At 43.9% G+C, this 22,012-nt stretch overlaps 1 protein-coding gene across 4 annotated transcripts in view; it reads left to right on the top strand.

Annotated features, from left to right (window-relative positions):
- Nucleotides 1–16,790, top strand: part of RASSF8 (Ras association domain family member 8) — a 73,539-nt gene extending 56,749 nt beyond the window's left edge. For all 4 annotated transcript variants that reach the window (XM_077783180.2, XM_077783182.2, XM_085569678.1 and 1 more), the window contains 3 exons: nt 7,473–8,362; nt 10,281–10,425; nt 11,553–16,790. In XM_077783180.2, coding sequence (XP_077639306.1) covers nt 7,473–8,362; nt 10,281–10,425; nt 11,553–11,674 — 1,157 coding nt within the window. In that variant the 3' untranslated portion in view covers nt 11,675–16,790. The remainder of the gene's footprint in view (nt 1–7,472; nt 8,363–10,280; nt 10,426–11,552) is intronic.
- The last annotated feature ends 5,222 nt before the right edge of the window (nt 16,791–22,012 follow it).

Below are 22,012 nucleotides of genomic sequence, written 5' to 3'. Positions count from 1 at the left end.
AACTTCCAGTTGAGTACTTTTCCTCAAAGATAAATGGAGTGTATTAAAATGTCAGTGCTGTTTCAAACATGTGCTAGAGCATTGTAGGGCTCAGCCAAAGTTGTACCTGGAAAGTTCAAATCACTTATTCTACAAAACCATATTCTGACAGGACAGGGGGCAATGGCTTCACACTGACAGAGCAAGTTTAGATTGGATATGAGGAAGAAAATCTTCCCTGTGAGGGTGGGGAGGCCCTGGCACAGGCTGCCCAGAGAAGCTGTGGCTGCCCCATCCCTGGAACTGTTCAAGGCCAGGTTGGACAGGGCTCTGAGCATGCTGGGATAGTGGGAGGTGTCCCTTCTAAGGATCTGCTTAGAATTTGTGTTTTTTCAACCCCAAGATTTCATTCTCTGCCACTTCTTGTAGTGACATTAAGAGGGATAATAAGTATAGGAAATCTGTGCTTTGTGGTGATCCCATAGTGTGACCATATAAACTTTCTGGTTCAGAAATCTGGTGACAGTAAACTCACTGGGAGGGACCTGGGCTGCTATATGTGCTTTGCCACCTATTGCTGTGTGACCTCAGCCAAACTTCCCCATTGTTCCACACATTTAGGACACAGCTCTAGAAAAAGTGTGGTACCTCAGGGTGCTGGGGAAAAAGGCAGTTGAAAGCATGAAGTGATGACTGAGAGCTTTGTTCTGTGATAAACTCCTGCATACCCTTTTTTTTGAGAACAAGGATAAAAGTAATGAACTAAGGCTTCAGTCCTGGTAAAGACATGGTGTTGGCTTCAGGGGAAGGCAAGGTGACCTGGTTGCAAGGAACAGCATGGCAGCCCAGCCTCGCCCGGGCCACAGACATACATAGACACCAACGTTGTGGATGGTCAAATGGCGTTTATTATCTCTTATCTCATGGGGTTAAATAGTCAAGGGGGACTTTGCTATGTCAAAGGAAGAAGGTAGGGTCTTCTGGGATTAGTAAGAAGTGGAAAACTACTGAGTTAGGTGAGGTTGCGTGTCTTGAAGGTAATAGATCACATATTACAGGGTGAGGGGGAAGGGTCTTACTTTCCATCACATGCCAAAATCTTCCATTCGCCTGTCCCTATCTACTACAACATGGAGAGATGGCTGTGCCTGGAGAACTCAGGAGACTTTCAATGGAACCTGTATATTTCTGGGGATATTTCTTCCTAGGACTGGACTCCTCTCACTCTTTAGTTTTTATTGTATTTCATACTTGTGGTTGCAAAATATAGCATGAATTAAGAAAGCTGAGCAATGCAAATTCTAACCTCTATTTTGAAGGCTTTTTTTTTTTCCTCTTAATCTTAGGTATTTAATGAGTTTCAGGTAGCCAGAATGGTATTTTTTTTTAAGTTGCTATGGATGTTAACTAAAGTATCACATAATGAATGAAATGTCAGCTTCATATTTCAAAGATACTGAGTTTAGATCATTCTGGATTGATTAAAATTGTCAGCAATTACTTTTCTGTCAGTGCTGTTAAAGGTTCAGGAGTTAATGCTGCTGTCCCTTTGGTAAGCAGAGCATTTTCACCCACGTGTTCCACATATTAAGAGCTCTTAGAAGATTTTACCCACATGCACTTACTTTTTCTTTGCATTGCTTTGTTAAGGAAGACAGCCTAGGGCTGGAAGGCTGTCTCTGGGAAACCAAGTGGGTCAGAAAGCCATATCCACGTTATTTTTCAGTGCTCTGGGCAGTCTGGATTTGGCTTGAACCAAATATTGGCAGGTCTGGCTCTACCTCCATGGAGACCTGTGCACTGTGATAAGTCTGCAGTGCTCATTCAGGTTCAGCTCAAGACTGAGACTAGTGCAACTTCCCTTTTAGTGTGGCTGTCTTAAAACTTCTGTCTTAGGTGATGATTTTGTTTTTTACTTTTTTTTTTTTTTTCCAAGACTGTCCAAAGTGCCACTTTGCAGGGCAGACTCTTGGCACAGCTGCTGTGTAGCAGAGGCGATGGGACCCCTGGGGAAAATGGGAGCTAGGGATGTGTCTGCCAGGGAACTTCCCTTGCACTGGGTGCATCCTGGTGGTCTCAGGGAAAGAGAAGAAACTGGGAGCAAGACTGCATTGAAGGGTTTGAGAGCAAGTCTTGTGAGGAGTGGCTGAAGGAGCTATGAAGGCTCAGCCTGGAGAAAAGGAGGCTCAGGAGGCACCTTCTGCCTCTGCACAACTCCCTGACAGGAGGGCAGCCAGTGGAAGTCAGGCTCTGCTCCCAGGGAACGGTCTCATGCTGTGCCAGAGGAGATTCAGGTTGGACATCAGCAGGAATTTCTTCATGAAAAAGGTTGTTAAGCATTTGGCAGGGGCTGCTTAGGGAGATTTGGAGTCCCCATTCCTGGAGGTGTCCAGGGAATGACTGAGGTGTGGCACTCAGTGCCCTGGGCTGGGTGGCAAGGTGAGCATTGGGCACAGCTTGGGCTCAGTGATCTTGGCAGTCTTTTCCAGACTAAATGATTCTGTGACCTCTGGTGACAAAGACCTACTCCTGCCCACCCCAAGCCCTCTTCTAGGGAAGGAGAGGTACCCTTGTGTTTAAGACTGCTTATCCCACCACTTTCCCCAGAAATTATGTGGGACCAGGGCAATGAGTCACCTGCTTGCACTGACTCACTGCTGTAGGTCCTGGCTCTGAAGCATGGGAGACACTTAATGGAAAGATGGATCTTGTGTGGTGCTTAGCATAAGCATTTGTAGCCTGATGGGAAAGATAAGATACAGATACTTTTTTTTCATGGTGTATGATACTACCTGCACAGCAAAATAAATGTAGTGCCTGAAATGCTTTGCTTGTAGAGGATGATAGACTTTTGGGTGGGAGTAATGGGATGAATAATTTCTGTCCTGAAAAAGGCAATTGATGACTTCTCAGTTTACAGTCCTGCCAAGAGTGTTGCTACTGCTGCTTTCTTTTGGAGTTTCATTTTCACTTTTGGCAGCAGAAATGGTTGCTCTGTGTACTGTGTCAGCTGCAAATATTAAAGCAATAGAGGAGCTTGAAGTGAGTAATGTTGTCCTACTACCTTCATGGAGTATAATTCTAAAATCTGCCTCTTGAGTCTAAAAAAATGTTCATTACCATGTACCTATATTTCATTACTTTAATCACCGTTCATTGTGATGGAATCTGTGTTTAAATTAGCAAATTACATAAATCCCAAACTAAGACTACAGTAGCTGGCCACATGACATGGGCACTTGGGTCCAGAGCTTGTGTTTGGCTGTGCAGCAGAGTCAGATCTAGGACACTGAGTGCAGTTTGCCACTTAATGTCACAAGAAGTCCAGGTTCAAACCACTCATGAGAGATCTTTGCAGGCTGTCAGAACATCAGCATTCTGGAGTCCATATATTTCCTTTTCTGATGTCTTTCTCAATTTTGAAATAAATTATTATTTTGAAGGTGCGCCTGTATTAATAGAACTTGTGATAAATTTGTGTGCTTAGGGAGCTGTAGGTGGAAACTCAACCTATTAACCTTGACACTGCCTTTTGTGCAGATGCAGTGTGCTTTAGGGATGTAAATATGTCTCCTTCTGTTATTGCTTTCATTTGCTGTCTGCAAACCCAAGTTCTTGGTGATTGTTTTAAGATAGCAATATCATATGGTACATCTAAGGTTCCCATTATGGGGACCATGCAGTAACCACAAAATGGCCTGAGTCAGAAAGGACCCTAAAGATCGTCCCATCCCAGCCGCCTGCCATGGGCAGGGGCACCTGCACTATCCCAGCTTGCTCAGCCCTGTCTGGCTTTGGACACTGCCAGGCATCCAGGGGCAGCCACAGCTTCTCTGGGCAGGCCCTGTGCCAGGGCCTCAGCACCCTCACAGGGAACAATTTCTTCTTAATACCCAATCTAAACCTGCTCTCTGTCAGTGTGAAGCCATTCCCTTGTCCTGTCACTCTAGGCCCTTGTGAAGAGTCTCTCTCCATCTTCCCTGTGGGTTCCCTTCAGGCACTGCAAGGCCACAGTGAGGTCACCCCAAAGCCTTCTCCTCTCCAGGCTGAACAATCCCAGTTCCCTCAGCCTTTCCTCCCAGCAGAGCTGCTCCATCCTTCTGATCCCCTTGTTGTCCCTGCTCTGGCCTGGCTCCAGCAGCTCCCTGTCCTTCCTGTGCTGGGATCCCAGGGCTGGTTGTGGCCCTGCAGGGGGGTCTCAGCAGTGTGGAGCAGAACCACCTTTCCCCTGCTGCCCAGGAAGTAGCTGGACCTGAAACAGGTTACAGAGGTTCTATGCTTTTTCCAGCCCTTGAATTCCTGTTTTCTGAAGAGGAAACTACAGAACACAGCATCACTTGTGGTTTTTTGGGCCTGTCTGGATGGTTTTCTCTACCATTCCCATCAATACAAGGCTTTGATAGAAGTATTAAAAAAAAAAAGTCTAATATGTTCTAGTTGCAGTTAAAGTTTTAAGGGAATTCACTGCTGAACTGGTCACTGAACCTTTCCTGGAGAAACTGCAAAATTCAGCTGGAGAAACACTATAATTTAAGGAATGCCATATATTGCCGATACATGGCCATTACCTGAGTGTGACTGTAACTTAATTTTTAAAATAATAAGGCTACATGAAAGAGGCTGGACTGAGTTCTGCCAGGTGCTTTTTGTGTCCAGAAGCTTGTGGATAAACACACAGGTCAAGAAGCAGCATGCAGGTGGTGAATTGTTCCTCATCAACAACGTGGGCAAGCTGCTTTCTCCTTGTCAGTGGTGGCTGCACACCAAAACCAGCAGTTTGCTACAGGGACTCCTGTGTTCTGAAATACTCTGTCATTAGTTCTGAATTAACTCATTCACCCTTTCATTTGTGAATTAATCCCCTCTAATGCAGGCAAACATCACAGTTGTGGTTGTCTGGGTATTGTTAATCTGCGTCATGCACAGGCTGAGCACTAGACCTGGGTAATGATCTTGGAAGAGAACAGCTTTGTTTTAGAGCAGTCCTGAGCTCAAGGTGTGGTTGTTGAACTGTGCAAGTGTTACTTCTACAAAACACTTTCTTTTATGTGGTCTCCTGTTACATTTCTTTTAAGTAATGAATTTAATAGCAGAGTGAATAGAAACTGCACTCTGCTTGCTCCCCTAGTGGTACCCACTCTAGTTTGCAATTTCAGGACTTCTTTGAACCTGTTTGTTACCCAACATGAGCATTAGTAGCACAACCATGATTACAAGCTGGAAACATCTAAGATGAACAAAACAGAGCAGTGAAGTGCAGCCTTTGTCCTGGGGTATGTTTTTACAATATTTTTCTTCTCCAGGATTTATTGTTCATATGCTATAGCAAACATTTGGTTTATTTTTCCTGTAACAACACCAATGCCTACTACAAACTACAGATCTTCATGGATCAATTAGCAATATTGTGAGTTAGCAAAAATCTCTCACTTTACACCATATACCTTTATAAACTTGATTTTGAAGAACTTGATTAGAATAAGCCTTAAATCTCTTTCTGAGAGTGTTAGCCAAGTATGTTATTATGCTGATAGGTTTGGGGCTTTTCCCCACTTTTTTTCCCCAGTCCCTACCCAGTGTCATTTATTTATATGGCATTTGGGGTGGTGGATTCCTGTTCTCATACTGCCTGCTTCGTTTTGCTGACTTCTATCAGCCAGATCTTTCAGCCCTCACTCCTAACTTGGAAGTGAACATGGACATTTTGGTTTCTGACTGGGCCAGCCAATCCCTCTGGGGTGAGCCATGAGCCAAAGCTGCCTGTTCTCCAGGTGCCTCTGCAGACAGTTTTTGTTCTTGTTCTTTGCTTTGGAAGCTATTTGTGAGAAAGTGAGAGCAGAAGAACATTTCCAATGCAGTAGTTGTAGCTCAGAAGGCTCTTTAGAAGGCAGTGTCCCATTTTAGAGGGGTGCATAGTGTGTTAATCACAGTGCAGCTTGTTTCCTACAAATCTGAAGTGAGGAGTACATGTGAGTGTTGTGACTGGAGGTCCGGGGCAGATCTCCAGCCCAAGATTAGGATATTTTTGTCCTTTTGAGAAAAGTGTAATGATTGGGCGGGTAGTATAAGGTAAGAGAATACATCAAATGCATTACCACTGATAACTACATTTTTTCCAACTCCTCCCTTCTGTAGTTGCATATATGACAGGTATTTTGGGCTTTTATGTGCTGAAATAAATAATTTGAATGATCATGTCTCATGAAAATGAATGTAGGTAATGCATTAAAGTAGCTAATTATGTTTTTAAGGTTAATGGCAATTGTGGAGCTGTTCAGAAATTCATAAGCATCAAATGCTTTAAAAGCAGTTGATCTTTCCCAACTTTTTGTAAATAATGTTGTGGCTTTTAAGTGAGGATACCTTGACAGGGGAAACTCTTCTGGAGAGGGAGAATGCTGTATTTCAGAGTAGTGAGAGTGCTTAGAAAAATATCCCATAAGCGGTGTTGAGAGGAGGAAGACTGCTGACCTGAATTTAGGGTTGTTTAATAAGAACACAAATGAAGCATTGAACATAAGTTGTATTGTCAACAGAGCAATTGGAAAAACTCTGAGGACTTACCAAAGGACTTAATTTTCCTCCTGAAGGCTAGGTTGCCCCGGTGGGAATGTGGAAGCCTCCCAAAGGCTGGGTTGCCTCAGTGGGGATGTGGGAGCCGCTGTTGCAGATGATGACATTGTGCAGGGAGCCCGATGGCTGGTTCGCAGTTTAGGCAGCCCACGCTGCTCTTGTCATTCAGCTCTCCACAGTGTAGGTTTGCCACATCAGCAGCACTGCCAGAGGCATCACAGGCTATGGCCTAGGCTGGATGAGCGTCTGAACAAACCGGAGGGCATGAACAGGGGAGCTGTCAGTCATTAACAGCTGCCTCTGATGGATGAAAAGTCTAACAGCAAACACACTGCCCTCACATTTGGTATTTCTATATGGCTGCATGAAAGATCTGAGACTCCTGTTCTTGTTTTCTTGGTCTAGAGGTTTGCATTGGGTGTATTTACACGGCCGGGTCACTTGATTTATCCTTCCCTGTGAGGGTGGTGCCCAGCGCAGCTGTGGCTGCCCCATCCCTGGCAGTGTCCAAGGCCAGGCTGGATGGGGCTCTGAGCAAGCTGGGATAGGGGAAGGTGTCCCTGCCCACGGCAGGGGAATGGAACTGGCTGATCTTTAGGTCCATTCCAACCCAAACCATGGTGCGATTCCCTGAGTCTCAGTCCGTCCCAGCCTGCCGGCAGCCCCGGAGTTGCGCAGTTCCACGGTTCTCATGGCGTCAATCCCTCTTCACTGCGCGGGGAGGGTTTGGAGGCGAGCTCGGTGATGTGCGGGCACAGGGGCAGGTGAAGCAGCCTGTGGGGCACGGGAGGGTCGTGTCCCGGGGCTGTCCCGCCGTGTCCCCTGGCCCCGGGGCTGTCCCGGGGCTGTCCCGCCGCCGTCCCTCACGGCGGGGCGGCGGCGCCCCCCCGCGGCCGTGCTGACGCTGTGCTCCCTTGCAGGGCGCACCGGGCGCTACACGCTGATCGAGAAGTGGCGGGACACGGAGCGGCACCTGGCGCCGCACGAGAACCCCATCGTGTCCCTCAACAAGTGGGGACAGTACGCCAGCGACGTGCAGCTGATCCTGCGGCGCACCGGGCCCTCCCTCAGCGAGCGGCCCACGTCGGACAGCGTGGCGCGCATCCCCGAGAGGACTCTGTACCGGCAGAGCTTGCCGCCCCTGGCCAAGCTGAGGCAGCCCGGGGACAAGGCCATGAAGAGGAGGGAGCCGAAAAGGAAATCACTCACCTTCACCGGCGGCGCCAAGGGGCTGATGGACATCTTCGGGAAGAGCAAGGAATCCGAGTTCAAGCAAAAGGTGCTCAACAACTGTAAAACAACAGCGGACGAGTTGAAGAAACTGATCCACCTCCAGACGGAGAAGCTTCAGTGCATCGAGAAGCAGCTGGAGTCCAACGAAGCTGAGATCCGCTACTGGGAGCAAAAGTACAATGCCAGCCTGGAAGAAGAAATCCTCAAACTGGAGCAGAAGATCAAACGGAACGAAGTAGAGATTGAGGAGGAAGAGTTCTGGGAAAACGAGCTGCAGATCGAACAGGAGAATGAAAAGCAGCTGATGGAGCAGCTGCAGGAGATGAGGCAGAGGATCCTGGAGTGTGAGAGCAAGCTCAAGGACTATGTGTCTCAGATCCACAACATGGAGAGTGGCCTCGAAGCAGAGAAGCTGCAGCGGGAAGTTCAGGAGTCCCAAGTGAATGAAGAAGAGGTCAAGGAAAAGATCGAGAAGGTGAAGGGAGAAATTGATATTCAGGGCCAGCAGAGCCTGAGATTGGAAAATGGCATTAAAGCGGTAGAAAGGTCTTTGGGCCAAGCTACCAAGCGACTACAGGTAAGATTGTCATTTTATCCATAGCTAGAGAAAGTCAAAGACTCTGACTAATTTCTCTTACACAAATCTGAAGCCTATAAAAGACAACACAAGAAAGTTTCCAGAGAGAATCAGGGTAAAAGGCAGAACATGTTGTTTTCACTTTCAAATCGCATTTCGGCTTGTGGGGTTTTTTTGGGAGAGCAGATAGTTTTTATTTCACCTATGCTTAACTTGCTTATTCAAACTATCTGAGAAGAAAAGCACCACTGTAGCATTTTCTGAGGATAAACTTCTGATCTTTGCTGGGTTTGTCTGCCACCAAAAAAGATGAATTACAAAGAACTGTCCAAAAGCAGCACCTGGAAAAGTACAGAGCTAAAGTACCTGCAAGCTTACAGGGCTTTGGTTTTAAAGAACAGCATCCCTCTTTTCCTGGCTGACTGGCTGTTCAGGATTTTATTTTCTCTACACCTTGGGCATTTGTGGCACATGTGTCAAATGAGAATCCAGACCCTGTTTCCTTGCTAAAGTTAATAATATCACCTGGAACTTGATAGAGCATGCAAGAATAAAGGAACTTCAGCTGCTAGCTGGATGAAGGTCAAGGAAAGATTGTAGCTCCTGGAATTTTTATGTGCCACGTAAGGTAGTCCTAAGGCACCATACATCAGTTGGACTTGTGGTCCTTGCTGATTCCCAGGATCTACAGTTAGTATATTCTGCATCTCTGCAGTGGCATTAAGGTGATTCCACTGTGAATATGTAAAGGGATTTTTTATCCTTACTCCTGCCTTAGAACCATGTCAGTATAGCTGGTTTTACTATATGATGGGGTGGAGGAAGTAATCTTTTCATCCTAAACAAAATGGATGAATACTGTAAACAGTTTTGGCCATGATTATCTATGCTAAGTTTCCAGACATGCTACACTTAAGGATTTGCACTGATGGAAAGCTTCAAGTCCTCTTTATGTGTTTTTATCTTCTGAGGCTATGATGGAGTTAAAAATATTTCTGGCTTGGTTCTTTTCATAGTCTGTTTTCTTGGGAAAGTTCCCATTCAATTCAGATCTTCCAGTCTTGTTCTAAACCTAAAGGTGCACAAATCTGGAAGTTCACAAGAAAATAAACTGAGCTCTGGTTTATGGAGCTTTAGCAGGGAGGAAATAAACAAATATTTTATTGCATACCTGAAGTTAAAGATTAAAGCAGCTCAACCTCTGTGTGTGGGAATAATAATAGTCCAAGACTGTTGTAATCTATCAGAGCTGTAAGTTTTGCATATCGTGACAGAAGTACAGAAAAAAAAAATCCCAAATTATTATCTGTGCTTTGGGGTGGGGAGCCAGCCGGGTTTTGGCTTCATTGCACAAAACCCTTGCAGAGTGAGAAGGTTCTGGCCAAAAAAAGTTTAAATAGAAAATGTAAACAACAAGAAGAGAAAAGAATTTTACTCTATTTAAGATCAGAAGAATTAAATGAGCTGTCCAAACCATGCTGGACACTTCAGGAAGAAGTAAGACTTGGTGCCAGACTGCTGCTCAGTTGATTATTTTTTCAGCATTCACACTATTACCTTTATTTGCTGATGTGCCAAGGTTTTTCTCAGGTGGTATGAGAAACAGCTGCTAGTCATCCAAGAAGCAATATAAAAATAAAATACATTAAGAAAAACACAATTAGGGTCATGGGTTGGACTTAAAGATGTCAGAGGTCTTTTCCAGCCTAATTGATTCTGTGATTCTGTAAGTGCTAGCGAGTGTTGACTGGCATTTTAAATTCCAAGATTAAAATACTTTTCAACTCCTCAGTTTGCAGTTGAGCTTTAAAAATTGGAGGCTTTCTCATTAAAAGGAAAAGCATTAGTTGCCCAGCTGTAAATGTGGTCATGAAATGCTGCTTTATTTGCTCAGCAGATGTTTTCTGTTTCCTGGCAGGACAGGGAACAAGAACTGGAGCAACTGACCAAGGAGCTGCGCCAGGTGAACCTGCAGCAGTTCATCCAGCAAACTGGAACCAAGGTGACGGTGCTGCCGGCAGACCCCGTGGAGGTGGAGGCCCCACATGCAGAGCTCGAGAGAGGTGCAGCCCTGGCAATGCTCTGGGAGGGAGGGAAGGAGGGAGAAGGGGTGGGCGGTGCCTTTGCTGCCACATTTACTTTAATGCTGGCACTCCTACGTGAAGTGAATGCTCCCTTAGTGAAGACATTAGCAAAGCACTACGAGAGTGCATTGTCGAGTACTTCTTTTCATTCCAAGGGTTTAGCAGGCTCTGAATAAAGAGCAGTATGTGGAGAACTTCTCTCCCACTGTGCCCGGGCATGCGTTTGTCCCATCAGTAACGAATTAAGCCTGCAGCTTTCAAGAGGGGCCGCCATGGCTGGCTGCTAGCACAGAACGTGATCGTACATCTGACATTGCTGTTCGTCTGGGTTCTTCCTCTTCTGGTGGGGGTGTTGTCAAAGCAGAAGAAGGAATGTGTCTGGATCCCAAGAAACACCAGACAGCAGCCTCACAGGAATGGGAGCCGATCCAGCTGGGCTGCCAGCCATGCAGAAGTCCTGCACAGATGCTGTCACGGCGGGTGCGGACTGACTTCGCCCCCGGTGAGATCAGCGCAGCCTGCACGTGCCCAAGTCTGCCTGAATCTGGATTCCGAATTTCCTGGGCATAACCACAGGAGCGTTTTGAATGCATGTCAGAGCTGCAGCATCGGCACGGTCATGTGCTTTTTCCGGCACTCTGCTTCTAAGGGGCTCTTTGTCTCAGCATTCTGCTGTGCTGGGTCTGTCCCTCTGCTCAGAAAACTTTATAACCAAAAGGCCCTGTGGGGGCCAAGAGGCTGGGGAGAGAAGAAAAGACAACCAGGCCTTCACATGCAGCTCTTGTAGGAACTCTTAAGTGGGAAGGAAGCTGAGGTTTTGAATCATGTTACAGTTCAAACTCTTTCTGCAAGTCACCATATAAGAGAGCGTGTGTGTATGTATCTGTGTACATGTTTCTTGTGGGAGGGTAATTATTTTGTGTGGTTTCATTCTGTTATGAAGTGAGTAGGAAGTATGCACCTTAGATCTCCTCACTTCCTAGCCAGGCACTTCAGTAATTTGTTACATGTGGAATTAGTTTTTCTGTGTTGCATTAAGCAGGAGGAGGAGGAGGAAAGGTACACCTCAGCTGATGACTTTTCTAATTGCCCTTTTTCTCATGCAGAGCCAGCCTTTCAATCTGGGTCACTGAAGCGCCCTGGCTCATCGAGGCAACTCCCCAGTAACCTTCGGATCCTACAGAACCCCCTGTCATCTGGTTTTAACCCAGAGGGCATTTATGTATGACAGTATGTACCTCTTCTAGAGAGGACCTAGCAAGGTACCTTGGACAAGATACACTTTATTTTATTCAGCCAATGATGAATGGAAGAAGTTAGTCTTGTTTTGGTTTTTTGTTACACCACCGTGTTATTTTTGTTTCTTCCTCCAACACCACTTGGAACCATACCCTGTGCACTGATGCTAAAGAGACGGGAACTGTCTTGATTCATAATTGGCAAGGATGACCTTACTGTCAACAGAGCTTGAGTGCAAAAACATTCATTGTTTTTGCCATTTCAGAAGTGTTTGGGAAAGTATTGTTCCTTGTATAGTCATAAATGGAAGACTTAGGGTGAAGGAAACCGTGTATGCAACTTATCTGAGGTTTAATTTATTCCCTTTAATCAATGGACCTGTGAATGTTGACCTTTTATATTTTTATTTTTAACTTGTGAATTATCACGTATGGCTGTGTGTCAGTCTGCTGAGGTGACTTTAATTTGTGTATACCAACATCCCCCATCTGATCAAGTACAGCAACCTGCAATGCAGAGTTCTGAGGGGTGCTGAACCATTGCAGTGGTTTCTCACCACTAACTTTGTTCCTTTCTTTCATGGGTCATCATATGTCATGTTCCATCCATTGCTACCTTTTAAGGCTCGGAAAATGAGCTTGTGGGATTTACTTGCTGGTGTATCTGCCTTGAATGAAGCACCTAGTGTCAAAAGATTTATGGATTTTAAACCTTGGCTTGGTAAAAATATTTCCAGCATATGATTGAGGATGCACTAGTTAGATGATATTTTATTATATAGAATGTATATTTGAAATATTTTGCCACATTGTATATGCCTTTTGAGAAAAGAACAATGTAAGAAGTTGTCTTCATATATCTTACCAAAAGAGAGTAGGAGGCTTTCACTGTGTGTGATTTTGTACTTCATTTTTTCCACTAGCCATTACAGTGTTCTTGTTTTGTTACAAATCTTGCTGTTGGGGGAAGAAAGACACAACACAAATGAGTATCCACTTCCAGCCTTCCAGAATCCACTCAAGTTTTCTGAAGGGAATAAACCTGGCAAAGTCCCAAGAAGTCAATAGCAGAGCTCTTATTGACAGGATTTCATTCAGCTCCCTGGTGGAGACATGTGGTCCCTTTGAAAGACAGTCACTTAGAGAATGTAAAGCTTCCAAGCAGAAAATTCCCACATTTGGTGGTCATTTTTCACAAAGCATATGAAAAGAGAACATTATCACATTTGATGTTGCTCTAATGCAGTCAAAGCTAAGAAAGAATTAGACAAAAAGGGTTTCCTGCAGAAAGTAGCTACTCCCAAATAGCTCTTTGCTTGCAGGCCTTGAAGTGAGATTGCTGCAGGGGACACCAGGTTTGTGCAAAAGGGACTGGCATCAGGGGGACACACTGTAAATGCTGGGGGCTGGCCTCATGAATGAGTTAGGGAAGGGATAGGCCTTCCCTGGTTTGGATTTGCAGTTCTAACAGCAACTCCTAGCATCATCCCCACCTTGGAGATCCCCTGGGCACAAGGGGGACACTCTGCCCTCACTGCAGTGCTGAAGACTTGGGCTCCTGATGCCCTCCTTGGCAGAGTCAGGATTTTACCATTGCTAGGAAACTCCAAGCTTTTAGCCATAGAAAAATGCTTAACTCCTAGCATCCTCTTGTGTTGATTCACTGATGTGCAGATGAATGTTAATTTAAGTCTCATTTTCTAAAAAGGGAGCTTCCTGACAAATGGAAGTTTTAAAAGATATAGCAGAAGATGAAGGATTCTTGAGTGTTTAATGCATTTTTTTTCCTTTCCACTTACTAGTGGCATCATATATTCTAAAAATGCTGCTGTATTTAGATTTACAGCAACAGATAAGGCTGTGAATATATAAAGGACCTTTCCAAATGGACTCTGAATTTTTACTGTTTGACTTAACAGGTTTGGGTGGGTTTTTTTGGTTGTTGGTTTTTTTTGGTTGGTTGGTTGGTTGGTTTTGGGTTTTTTTGGGGGGCTTTTGTTTTTGGGGTTTTTTGGGTTTTTTGTTTTTCTTTTTTTTGTTTGTTTGGGTTTTGGTTTTTTTGGGGGGGGGGGTGGGTTTTTTTGTTTGTTTGTTTGTTTGTTTTTTCATCTTCCCTTGTGAGCTAACTGGAAAATGAGATATTCCTACCTGAGGAACCTTGGCAGTGCTCACCCATTTTACTGTTAGTTTATCACAATTCTGTGCTCATGTTTACTGTGCCCATAACTTTGTATTAAAAAAAAAAAAAAAAGAAGAATGTGTGTATATATATATGTGTATATATATATATATATATATATATATAAAAGTGTAAAATATACATAGTTTGGGGACACTATCTGTCCAAGGTACTTGAGCATATATGCCTTACATTCTGGGTTCAATTTACAGAAATGAAATGGCCCTCTCCAGTGGATATCTTGCATCTTCAGCACCTCTTGATGTTAGAGAACTGAGGCACTCAGCACCTTGCAAAGTCTGGCCCAAATTATGCTGCATGGGGGTGAGGGGAAAGAGTCTTGTCCTGAGATGAACTATTTTTAAGGCAGATCAGCATATTTACCCCAGCTAATGATTTTGTCATATTCTGTGACTGGTCCATCTTCCACAGATGTCAGTTTGAGCTGAACTGGGCTCTGGCATCATAAAACCTGCTCTCTTTCTCTGCCAGGTTATTCTGTAAGACAGAGAGAGGAGGAAAAGGATTAAAAAGAAGAGTAAGAGCAGCTTTGGAGGGCTTAAATGACAGCTTTGTCATAGAATCAAGGGAGGAATTTGCTGTTGGAGTTAAAAAGTAGCACCTGCTGACTGCAGCAGCTGTTGGACACAAGGGCCAGCCTGGAGCTGGCTCAGGAGTGACCACTTCAGCACCCCTGAGTGGCTCCTCCTTGCCAGGGCTTTGGCACATGTCAGGGTGATCTGAAAAAAAGTTTGCAGCTTCAGCCACTCCTGTGGCCAAGGAGAGGCTTTGGTATCCAGACCTGCCAGTTGTGAGACACTGACAAATTCCCATGCCCCCACCATACTCCTCTTGCTTACTGAATTTCACCCAGGCTGAAGTTCCATAGCATTTTCACTGTGTCTGTAAATAAACCAAAAAGAAATGGCATGGCCTTGCATTAAATGTGAATTGACCCATGTGTAACAGTTAGAAAAATTCCTCACGCTATGGCATTTAGAGTTTTGCTTCTGATCAACTGCAGAAACTCACCCTTTCTTTACAACTGTACAAAAAGTCCATTTTCAGAAGTGTTCCAAACCTCCTAGGGCATTAGCAGAAAGGAAGCTCCACATACTAATTTTAACAAGTGCCATATTATTTACTGGGCAGCATGATAAAAATGGGTTTTTTTGCTTGCATTAAATAGTTGAATACACAAGCACTATTTTCCAGTGCACAGGGAATTTATATGGAGAACTCCTGTAATTTATTACTAATGGAAATTAACTGTGTTACCTCTCTCATCCATGAGGATGGAGATGCTGTGTTGTTAGGAGAAAAGAGAGGGGTAACCATCTGAAAAGCCAGTAGATTAAGGCTAAGGTGAAGAGTCTGAATGCCTGAACAAGGGAGAAACCAAGTCCCACTCTGAAAAGTCAGCTCCCAGTATCTTTCAGTGGGACTTAGGTTCCCAAGTGCCTGAATTGCTTCTGGAAATGGTATGTTAGCTTTGAGATTGCTTGCTTTTCTAAACCCTGGCAAGTTTGGAGGAAGTTCTTGAAGAAGAGAACTACCACCACTAGCATTAGCAATATGCAAACATAATGAAGTAAGAGGGAAAAAGATCCTTTAGTGAAAAAAAAAATCTCCTCTTGGGGCAGCAATTGCCTTGTTTTTAGTGTGAACAGTATTGCATTGTTTTAGTGAACTGGGATCATATGAGTATGATCAAAGAAACATCAATCCTGTAATTTTTAGTGAGTCACCTTGAAACATATAAATTCCTGATGTGCATTAACTTGAGTGAATTGGGCCTTAATGATACATGTAAATAACAAAATTGTATTCTGATATATTTTCCAGAAAATAGTCTCCAATGGTCTGTACTGTATAAAAAAAAAAGTGTCAAAATGTTACTTTTATATTACACCTCTTTTTTTTTGTTTGTTTGATTGTTTTGGTTGGTTGGGTTTTTTTTTTAGAACATTGAAATGTGCATGTTTATTCTATTTGCTACAGTATTTTAATGTTTTGGATGAAGGCCATAAGTTGTATGGAGATGACAAAACAATCATTCTGTCTATTTATTCAGTATTGCTGCTTAAAGTTTTCAAAATAAAGCTTTCAATGCCAATATAGTGACTGATTGAAAGCTGTTCTAGCTCTCTTCAGGTGTTTTTTTCCTATGTTTGTAGAAAACTAAATAAGTGAAACCTGGTGTATGAGCTGTTATACCAGCAAAGAATTATTGCAATAATACTGGGGGCTGGCTGTAAGTGTGTGTAGTAAATACCAATGTATGCATGCAGCGAATGCCTTTAGGTCTCTAAGTGGAGTGCTGAAGAATGTTAAATCCTTTGTGGTCTTGCAAGCACTTTACACATGTGACCAAGTACTAGTTAGAGCTTTGTGCCCATGTGTGGTATGTGTGAGGGCACAACAAGGGGGTCACAAAGGATCAACTTGGAGCTCTTTGAACCAGACTGGATTTAAGGACATTCTTGAGTGTTCCAGAGATGCGTGTCTGGCTGGGGCCTAAAAAAGGTGTTCTGATACAAAACCCTTTCAGTTGCAGCAAGGATGCCTCAAGTGTAGCTGGTACCTCTGAAAATTTTAGTAGTTCTGAAATGGATCAAGTGTGCCTGCTGTACTTGTGAAGTGGTCAGAATGCTGAGAGTGTTCACCCTCACCATCATCCTGCAAAACTGCTAACTAGGGGTTCTGACTGGAACACTTGAGTTGCTGATGCTTTAACCTAGAGAAGCAAAACAAACTGTGAAAACACGAGTGAGCATTTTATTACTGCTCCGCTTCAATGCAAGATGAAAATCTGTATCATATGTAACTATATTTTTTGTCATTTAAAAAGCTATTTTTTATTATTCTCATGAATGGTTGACAAAAAGTATTGGATATGCTCCCATACAATAAATTCCCCTCTGAAACTTTGGGTCTTTACAGTTCATGGTTTGCTGGGATTGCACCGTTCATGTCGCACACATCTCACTACAGAGCTGCTCTCAGAGAACACCGGGTCTGAAGGCATGGCCAAGGCTCCTTTACTGTGTCATCTCAATCAGATAAAGCCCAGGCACTGCAAGAGGGAAGAGGAGCTTGTTTTCAGCTGAGGAACTGTTACCCTGAAATGACAGAACTGGTCAGTGACTAGGGAGAAGTGTAACTTAAAGCAAAGAGGCAGAGGTTCACTTGGAGGTGAACTGAATGTACTGATTCTTCCCACAACAAATGCAGGGTCCCCTGATGCTTTAGGGAGCAGGAAGAAATTAATCTTTGAACAAGGAATAGAAGGCCTTTTAGGTCAGATTCAGGTGTTCAGATTACTGTGCTGAGACCAGAGAGGGTATGAAGCTTGCATGAGATCATTTGAGCTAATCAAGGCTGGGAAGTTGATACAGCTGGAGACTTGTGATTTAAGCCATCCAAATGCAGTCTTTAGTTTAATATACCAACAAATGGATTTTCCTAAGCTAACTGGAGCCTAATCCCATTAGATGTGAGGAGAAGTGAGCTAACAGTAGTGGCACTGTTGACTGGCAATAGGACAATGCCATGAACTCCACTGAAGCCCTAGCATGTGGCACTGTTGTTGTCAGAGCTGTGGAAGTTGTGGAGGCCCTGTGCTCTGAAAGGTGCCCTTTCCTGCCCCTGTGCCAGTCAGCTGGCTGGCTTTTGTGGTAACTAAGGTTTCTCAGCGTGCCCAGCGGAGCCAGGGCTACAGCTGATGTTTCTGATCTTTTGCTTTGCCTTTAAAGAACAAAGTGGTGTATTTGTATGTGGCTGCTGCAGCACTAACTAGCTCAGTTGTAACTGGACCACTAATGAGTTGCAAAACCAGACCAGATCAATGATCCATTTTGTTCACAAACCATACTGAAATCTTCTGCCTGTCATGTCTGTGTCAGCTAGGTATTACTCCTTTATAACCCAAATTTTTAATGATTGTTTAAACTAAGATGTCTGCTGTCTGAAGTAGGGCACAATGAGCAATGGTGCCCATTATTGCCTTACTTGAAAATGATGTATTTGCTACCTTTGATATTGTAGCTAGTGTTAATGAGTATTTTCTAGGTCAGCCACTGCTTCATCATTAACTTTCCCCAGAAATATTGGATGGAGACAATCTCAGTTGGTCTATTTTGTTCCCTTTTTCCAGGGAATGGAAATATTTGGTATGTTGTGTACTTTTTTTCCCCATCCTTTGCAATGAGTTCTGTGTACTGTCCAGGGCTGACTGGAAAGGAGCCTTTTTTGGCATTTGCTAGTGCAACAAGGAACTGATGCAATTAGAGCTGATAAACTTCCTTGAACAATCTCACCACTTGTCTGGGCAACTCAGGCACTGCCAGTGTCCTCATGCCACTTCTGGTGGCTCTGTGTGTGTCTTCTTCCTTGCTGCCACACAGGCAGCCCTGGAGTGTCTCCCCCGTGCAATTTGAAGTTTGATTCCTAGAAGCTTTTTGGATCTGAATCCATGGCTGTGGAAAGGCTACAGGAATGTCTGGAAGAGTGAGAAAGTGTCATCACACTTCTGTTAAGACATCTGGAAGCTGATGGAGGTGAAATATCACTACACCACACTGTACTTACTGTTTCAGCTACGTGCTTTGTCTTGTTCTACCTCTTTGCAAAAAGAAGAAGATAGTTGGTAATTGGAAAACTTAGTAGGAAAATGCAGCATAAAAGATCTAATATTCAATCCTGGGTCAAGTTAGAGGGAAGAAAAGTTTTCTGTGATTTATTTTTAATGAGCAGAAGTTTGAATAAAAAGTATTCAGAAGAGCTCCAGCTGGGCTTGTGGAAAGTATGCTTAAAAAAACCCACCTAATCCAATGTAACACAAATGAGTGCAAATAATTACCTGCCTAGGTATTTTTAAAAGGAGGGCTTCTGGTTAAAACAGAAACAAAAAGCAACAACAACAAAAAAAAGGGAGGTTGATGGAAGGAAGGGACTGAGATGTAGACTAAGTAAAACACCTTTAACCTGATTTGTATTTACCCTGAAGTCTGTGCCAGTGTGATGGAAAGTGAATCATGCAGCTTTGGAGCCAGTGACATGGTATCACAGAAGTACCATCAGGAGCTATTGCTAAAATGAAATTCAGGCCAGCCTTTAAGTGTGAAATAACTGAAATTTCTTTGTGGGTAGCCTGTGGAGCTTCTCCTAAATTACTACCTGCCACAACTTTTATTGTGTGTATCAAACTGCCGTTCTTGAAATGTTATGTGCCCAGAACAGATAATTTGGCTTTAGCAGTCCCAATCAGCCTGAGGTGAACTTTGATTGATGAGGTGGAACTGGTCCTCCTGGCACACAGAAGGGAAACCCCAGAATGCCAGCTGACCTTTGACAACATTTTGTTGCTACAACGTTGTCTTAAGCATTTCCTTGACCTGGCAGATCTGCAGCGTGGCTGCCAAGAATATGACCTGGATTCTGCACTGTCTTGTTGCTTGTATCACGCACAAAACAAGCGTGGAGGAGGCAGTGACAGAGCAAATGAGAAAGGCGACAATGTCCATCAGCTAGAGGGCTGGGGTGAAAGGTTATGCCAGGGGCCAGCACCAGCTAATCGGGTCTCCTCGACTGTGCCAACGCTGCAGTTCCCAGCAGGCCCACACGAGAGGGCAGCAGTACATGCAGCAGCCACGCACTGCGATGGGAAGCAGGTTTTCTAGGAATACACAACACGTGGTAGGGAATTGAATAAGGCACCGAGCATTCCAACTTTAAAGGTGTTCTTTCAGAAAGGACAAAAATTCCCAAAGAAAAACTATTTTCTTCTGTTACTATGACTATAACAATGATCCCAATTATACAATACTTAATTCACAGTGTCAGTGTAACTGATGCACAAATGATGCCGTTCCTGCAGTTTCTGAGCAAGCTTGGAAGCTTTCTGAAACTGTACAGGTGTGGGTTGAAACATTCCATTTTAGATACTGTCCTGTGACTGGTGTATTTGCCCGTGCCTGGGATGCTCTTGTTTCATTTCCCAGCTCTGCCATAGATTTCCTGTGTGTGACCTTGGGAAAGCTACTATAATCCCTGTGGATTGGAGTCCCCCAGCTGTAAGCCTGAGATAATACTGCCTCATCCCCTTTGACTTTGTCTATATATACAGCAGGCCCCATGGGAAGCAGTGTCTCGATTCCTATTTGTTTGGCAAATAGTACTGAGCACAACGTGGTCCTGAACTTCCTTGTGCCATCCAGATACTGCAGCATGAAGTTTATTTTTATATCCTATTCAGAGGGTAACAAGAAGTCACTCAGAGTTAGCTTTACCTTGCAGTGAGAGCAAGATGCAGGTGTGCTGAGGGAAGCTGGGGGGTTTCTGAAGGTGAATTCTTGTTAAGCTTTAAGTAGATTTCTTTTTCTAAAGGGGAAAAAGGAAAAACAAGTAAAGGAATAAAACCTCATTTCAACTTTTACTCAACACTCTTCTTGCAAACTGCTGCTGTTACCAAAGGCAGCCTAAATTCTTTTGCAAGTGCTGCTTGGGAGTTGTGTTGTAGCTAATCAATAGAAACAATTGACTGAACAGGCTGAGATTTGCTTGGTGGTCCTAATTGTTCCTGTGTTTCTGCAAGTCTTAGGATGTTCTAGTAAAGTGCACGTAACCAGTAATGCACCATGACAGGCTGCCATCTCACAATTTTCCACTGATACCCAAGTGCCCTTTGGTATTAGTGGCTGAAGAGATAAAGCACACAAGAGTTAGAATTGTAGGAAAGTGTCTTTTTTTTGTAGTTTGCCAACTCCAAAGTGTTTTCTGCATGCTCCAGATAAATTTAATTAACTACCAAACACCTCAGCTGCACTTACACTGGAGTCTTGCCCAGAATGAGCACCCTTCAGCATGTCTGAGCACAGAGAGTCCCTGCTGCTCAGTTCTGAGGTCAAAGATCATTTAAAGATGTTGCCATCTGAATGCATTTCAGTAGCAGTTAGTGCAGCTGCAGGCATCTGACAGAACAATAAATAATCAGTGCTGCACTACCTTATGTCCTGCTCAATAAAGTTCTTGCTGATACCTTTGTACATTATCTGAGCAACTTTACAGTAGGAGGTAGCTACTTCTAGGAACATCTTCCTCCTTTGGTAGGAAGAATGGACTGTCCCCCAGGTGCAGTCACATGAGATAAGCATGTAATTCAGGTGTTGTAAGCAACTGCAAAAGCAGGAACCTGAGCAGTGTGAGTAATTTAACATCTTTGTTCAGTGGCAGAACACAGCCTAAAATTCCCAAGGAAGAACTATTTTCTTATGTTACTATAACTATAGCAATGATCCCAATCATACAGTTTATGTGTATGCACACACATATACGTGTATGTAGTCAGCATATTAGATATCGTTATCCCTTTTGTCAGCCTGGGAAACTAAATCCCAGGGAAGTGCAGGGCTTTCCCAGAAGGAGTACAAGCCCTTCATCTCCATTTACTGCCTTTTGCTCATGGGTCATTTGCTGAAAAGTCTGTTCTGAGCAACACAGAGTTGTCCCTCAATGGTTCAGTCAGGCTGGGGACCACCTGGCCTAACATTCTGCCTCGAGCTCTGGAGAAAGAGCTGACTGGGCACATGCAGCTCACCAGTAAACTACCCTTGGTGTGGTGTTGCCAAAATAACCTACTTGCAGAGGAAGCTTTCCCTAACCCTTCAGTCAGAGGTTAGACCTCTTCCTGGTAGCAGAGGATTTATCTCTTCTAAACTGAATAATGAGAGCACTTCAAAGGAGGTGAGACTTATTCTGTCCTTTAACAAGTGTTGCGCTAGGTTCGACCAATAAAGATTTTGCCTTTGAGATCTAAGTGATTAATCTATTTCAAATTTAAAACTTTGCAAAATCAGTATCTTCATTTACTGTTGATTTTGGCACGCTGGTTTCAGCATATGCAGGAGTTCAGCTCCTTGCATGATTTGAGTCTGTTCTGATTTCCTCTTCAGGTAACTCTGCCTAGTTATTATATTATTATATTATTGTTTCTCTTGTCAGCCAGCTCACAAGATTCCTGCACTGTGGAAGTGCCTTCAGCTGAGGAGTCAGGCTTGCATCCCAAAGGCACTGCTATGTGGGTGCATCAGGAACATCTGGGAAAAGGAGGAGATCCCTCTTCACAGGCTTGTACAAATAAAAATGGATT

The sequence above is a fragment of the Lonchura striata genome, chromosome 1A, assembly GCF_050655825.1.
Source record: "Lonchura striata isolate lonStrDom1 chromosome 1A, ASM5065582v1, whole genome shotgun sequence".
In the NCBI taxonomy this organism is placed as follows: domain Eukaryota; kingdom Metazoa; phylum Chordata; class Aves; order Passeriformes; family Estrildidae; genus Lonchura; species Lonchura striata.
The sequence above is the reverse complement of the archived record's forward strand: the minus strand, read 5'-3'. Positions and strand labels throughout refer to the sequence as shown.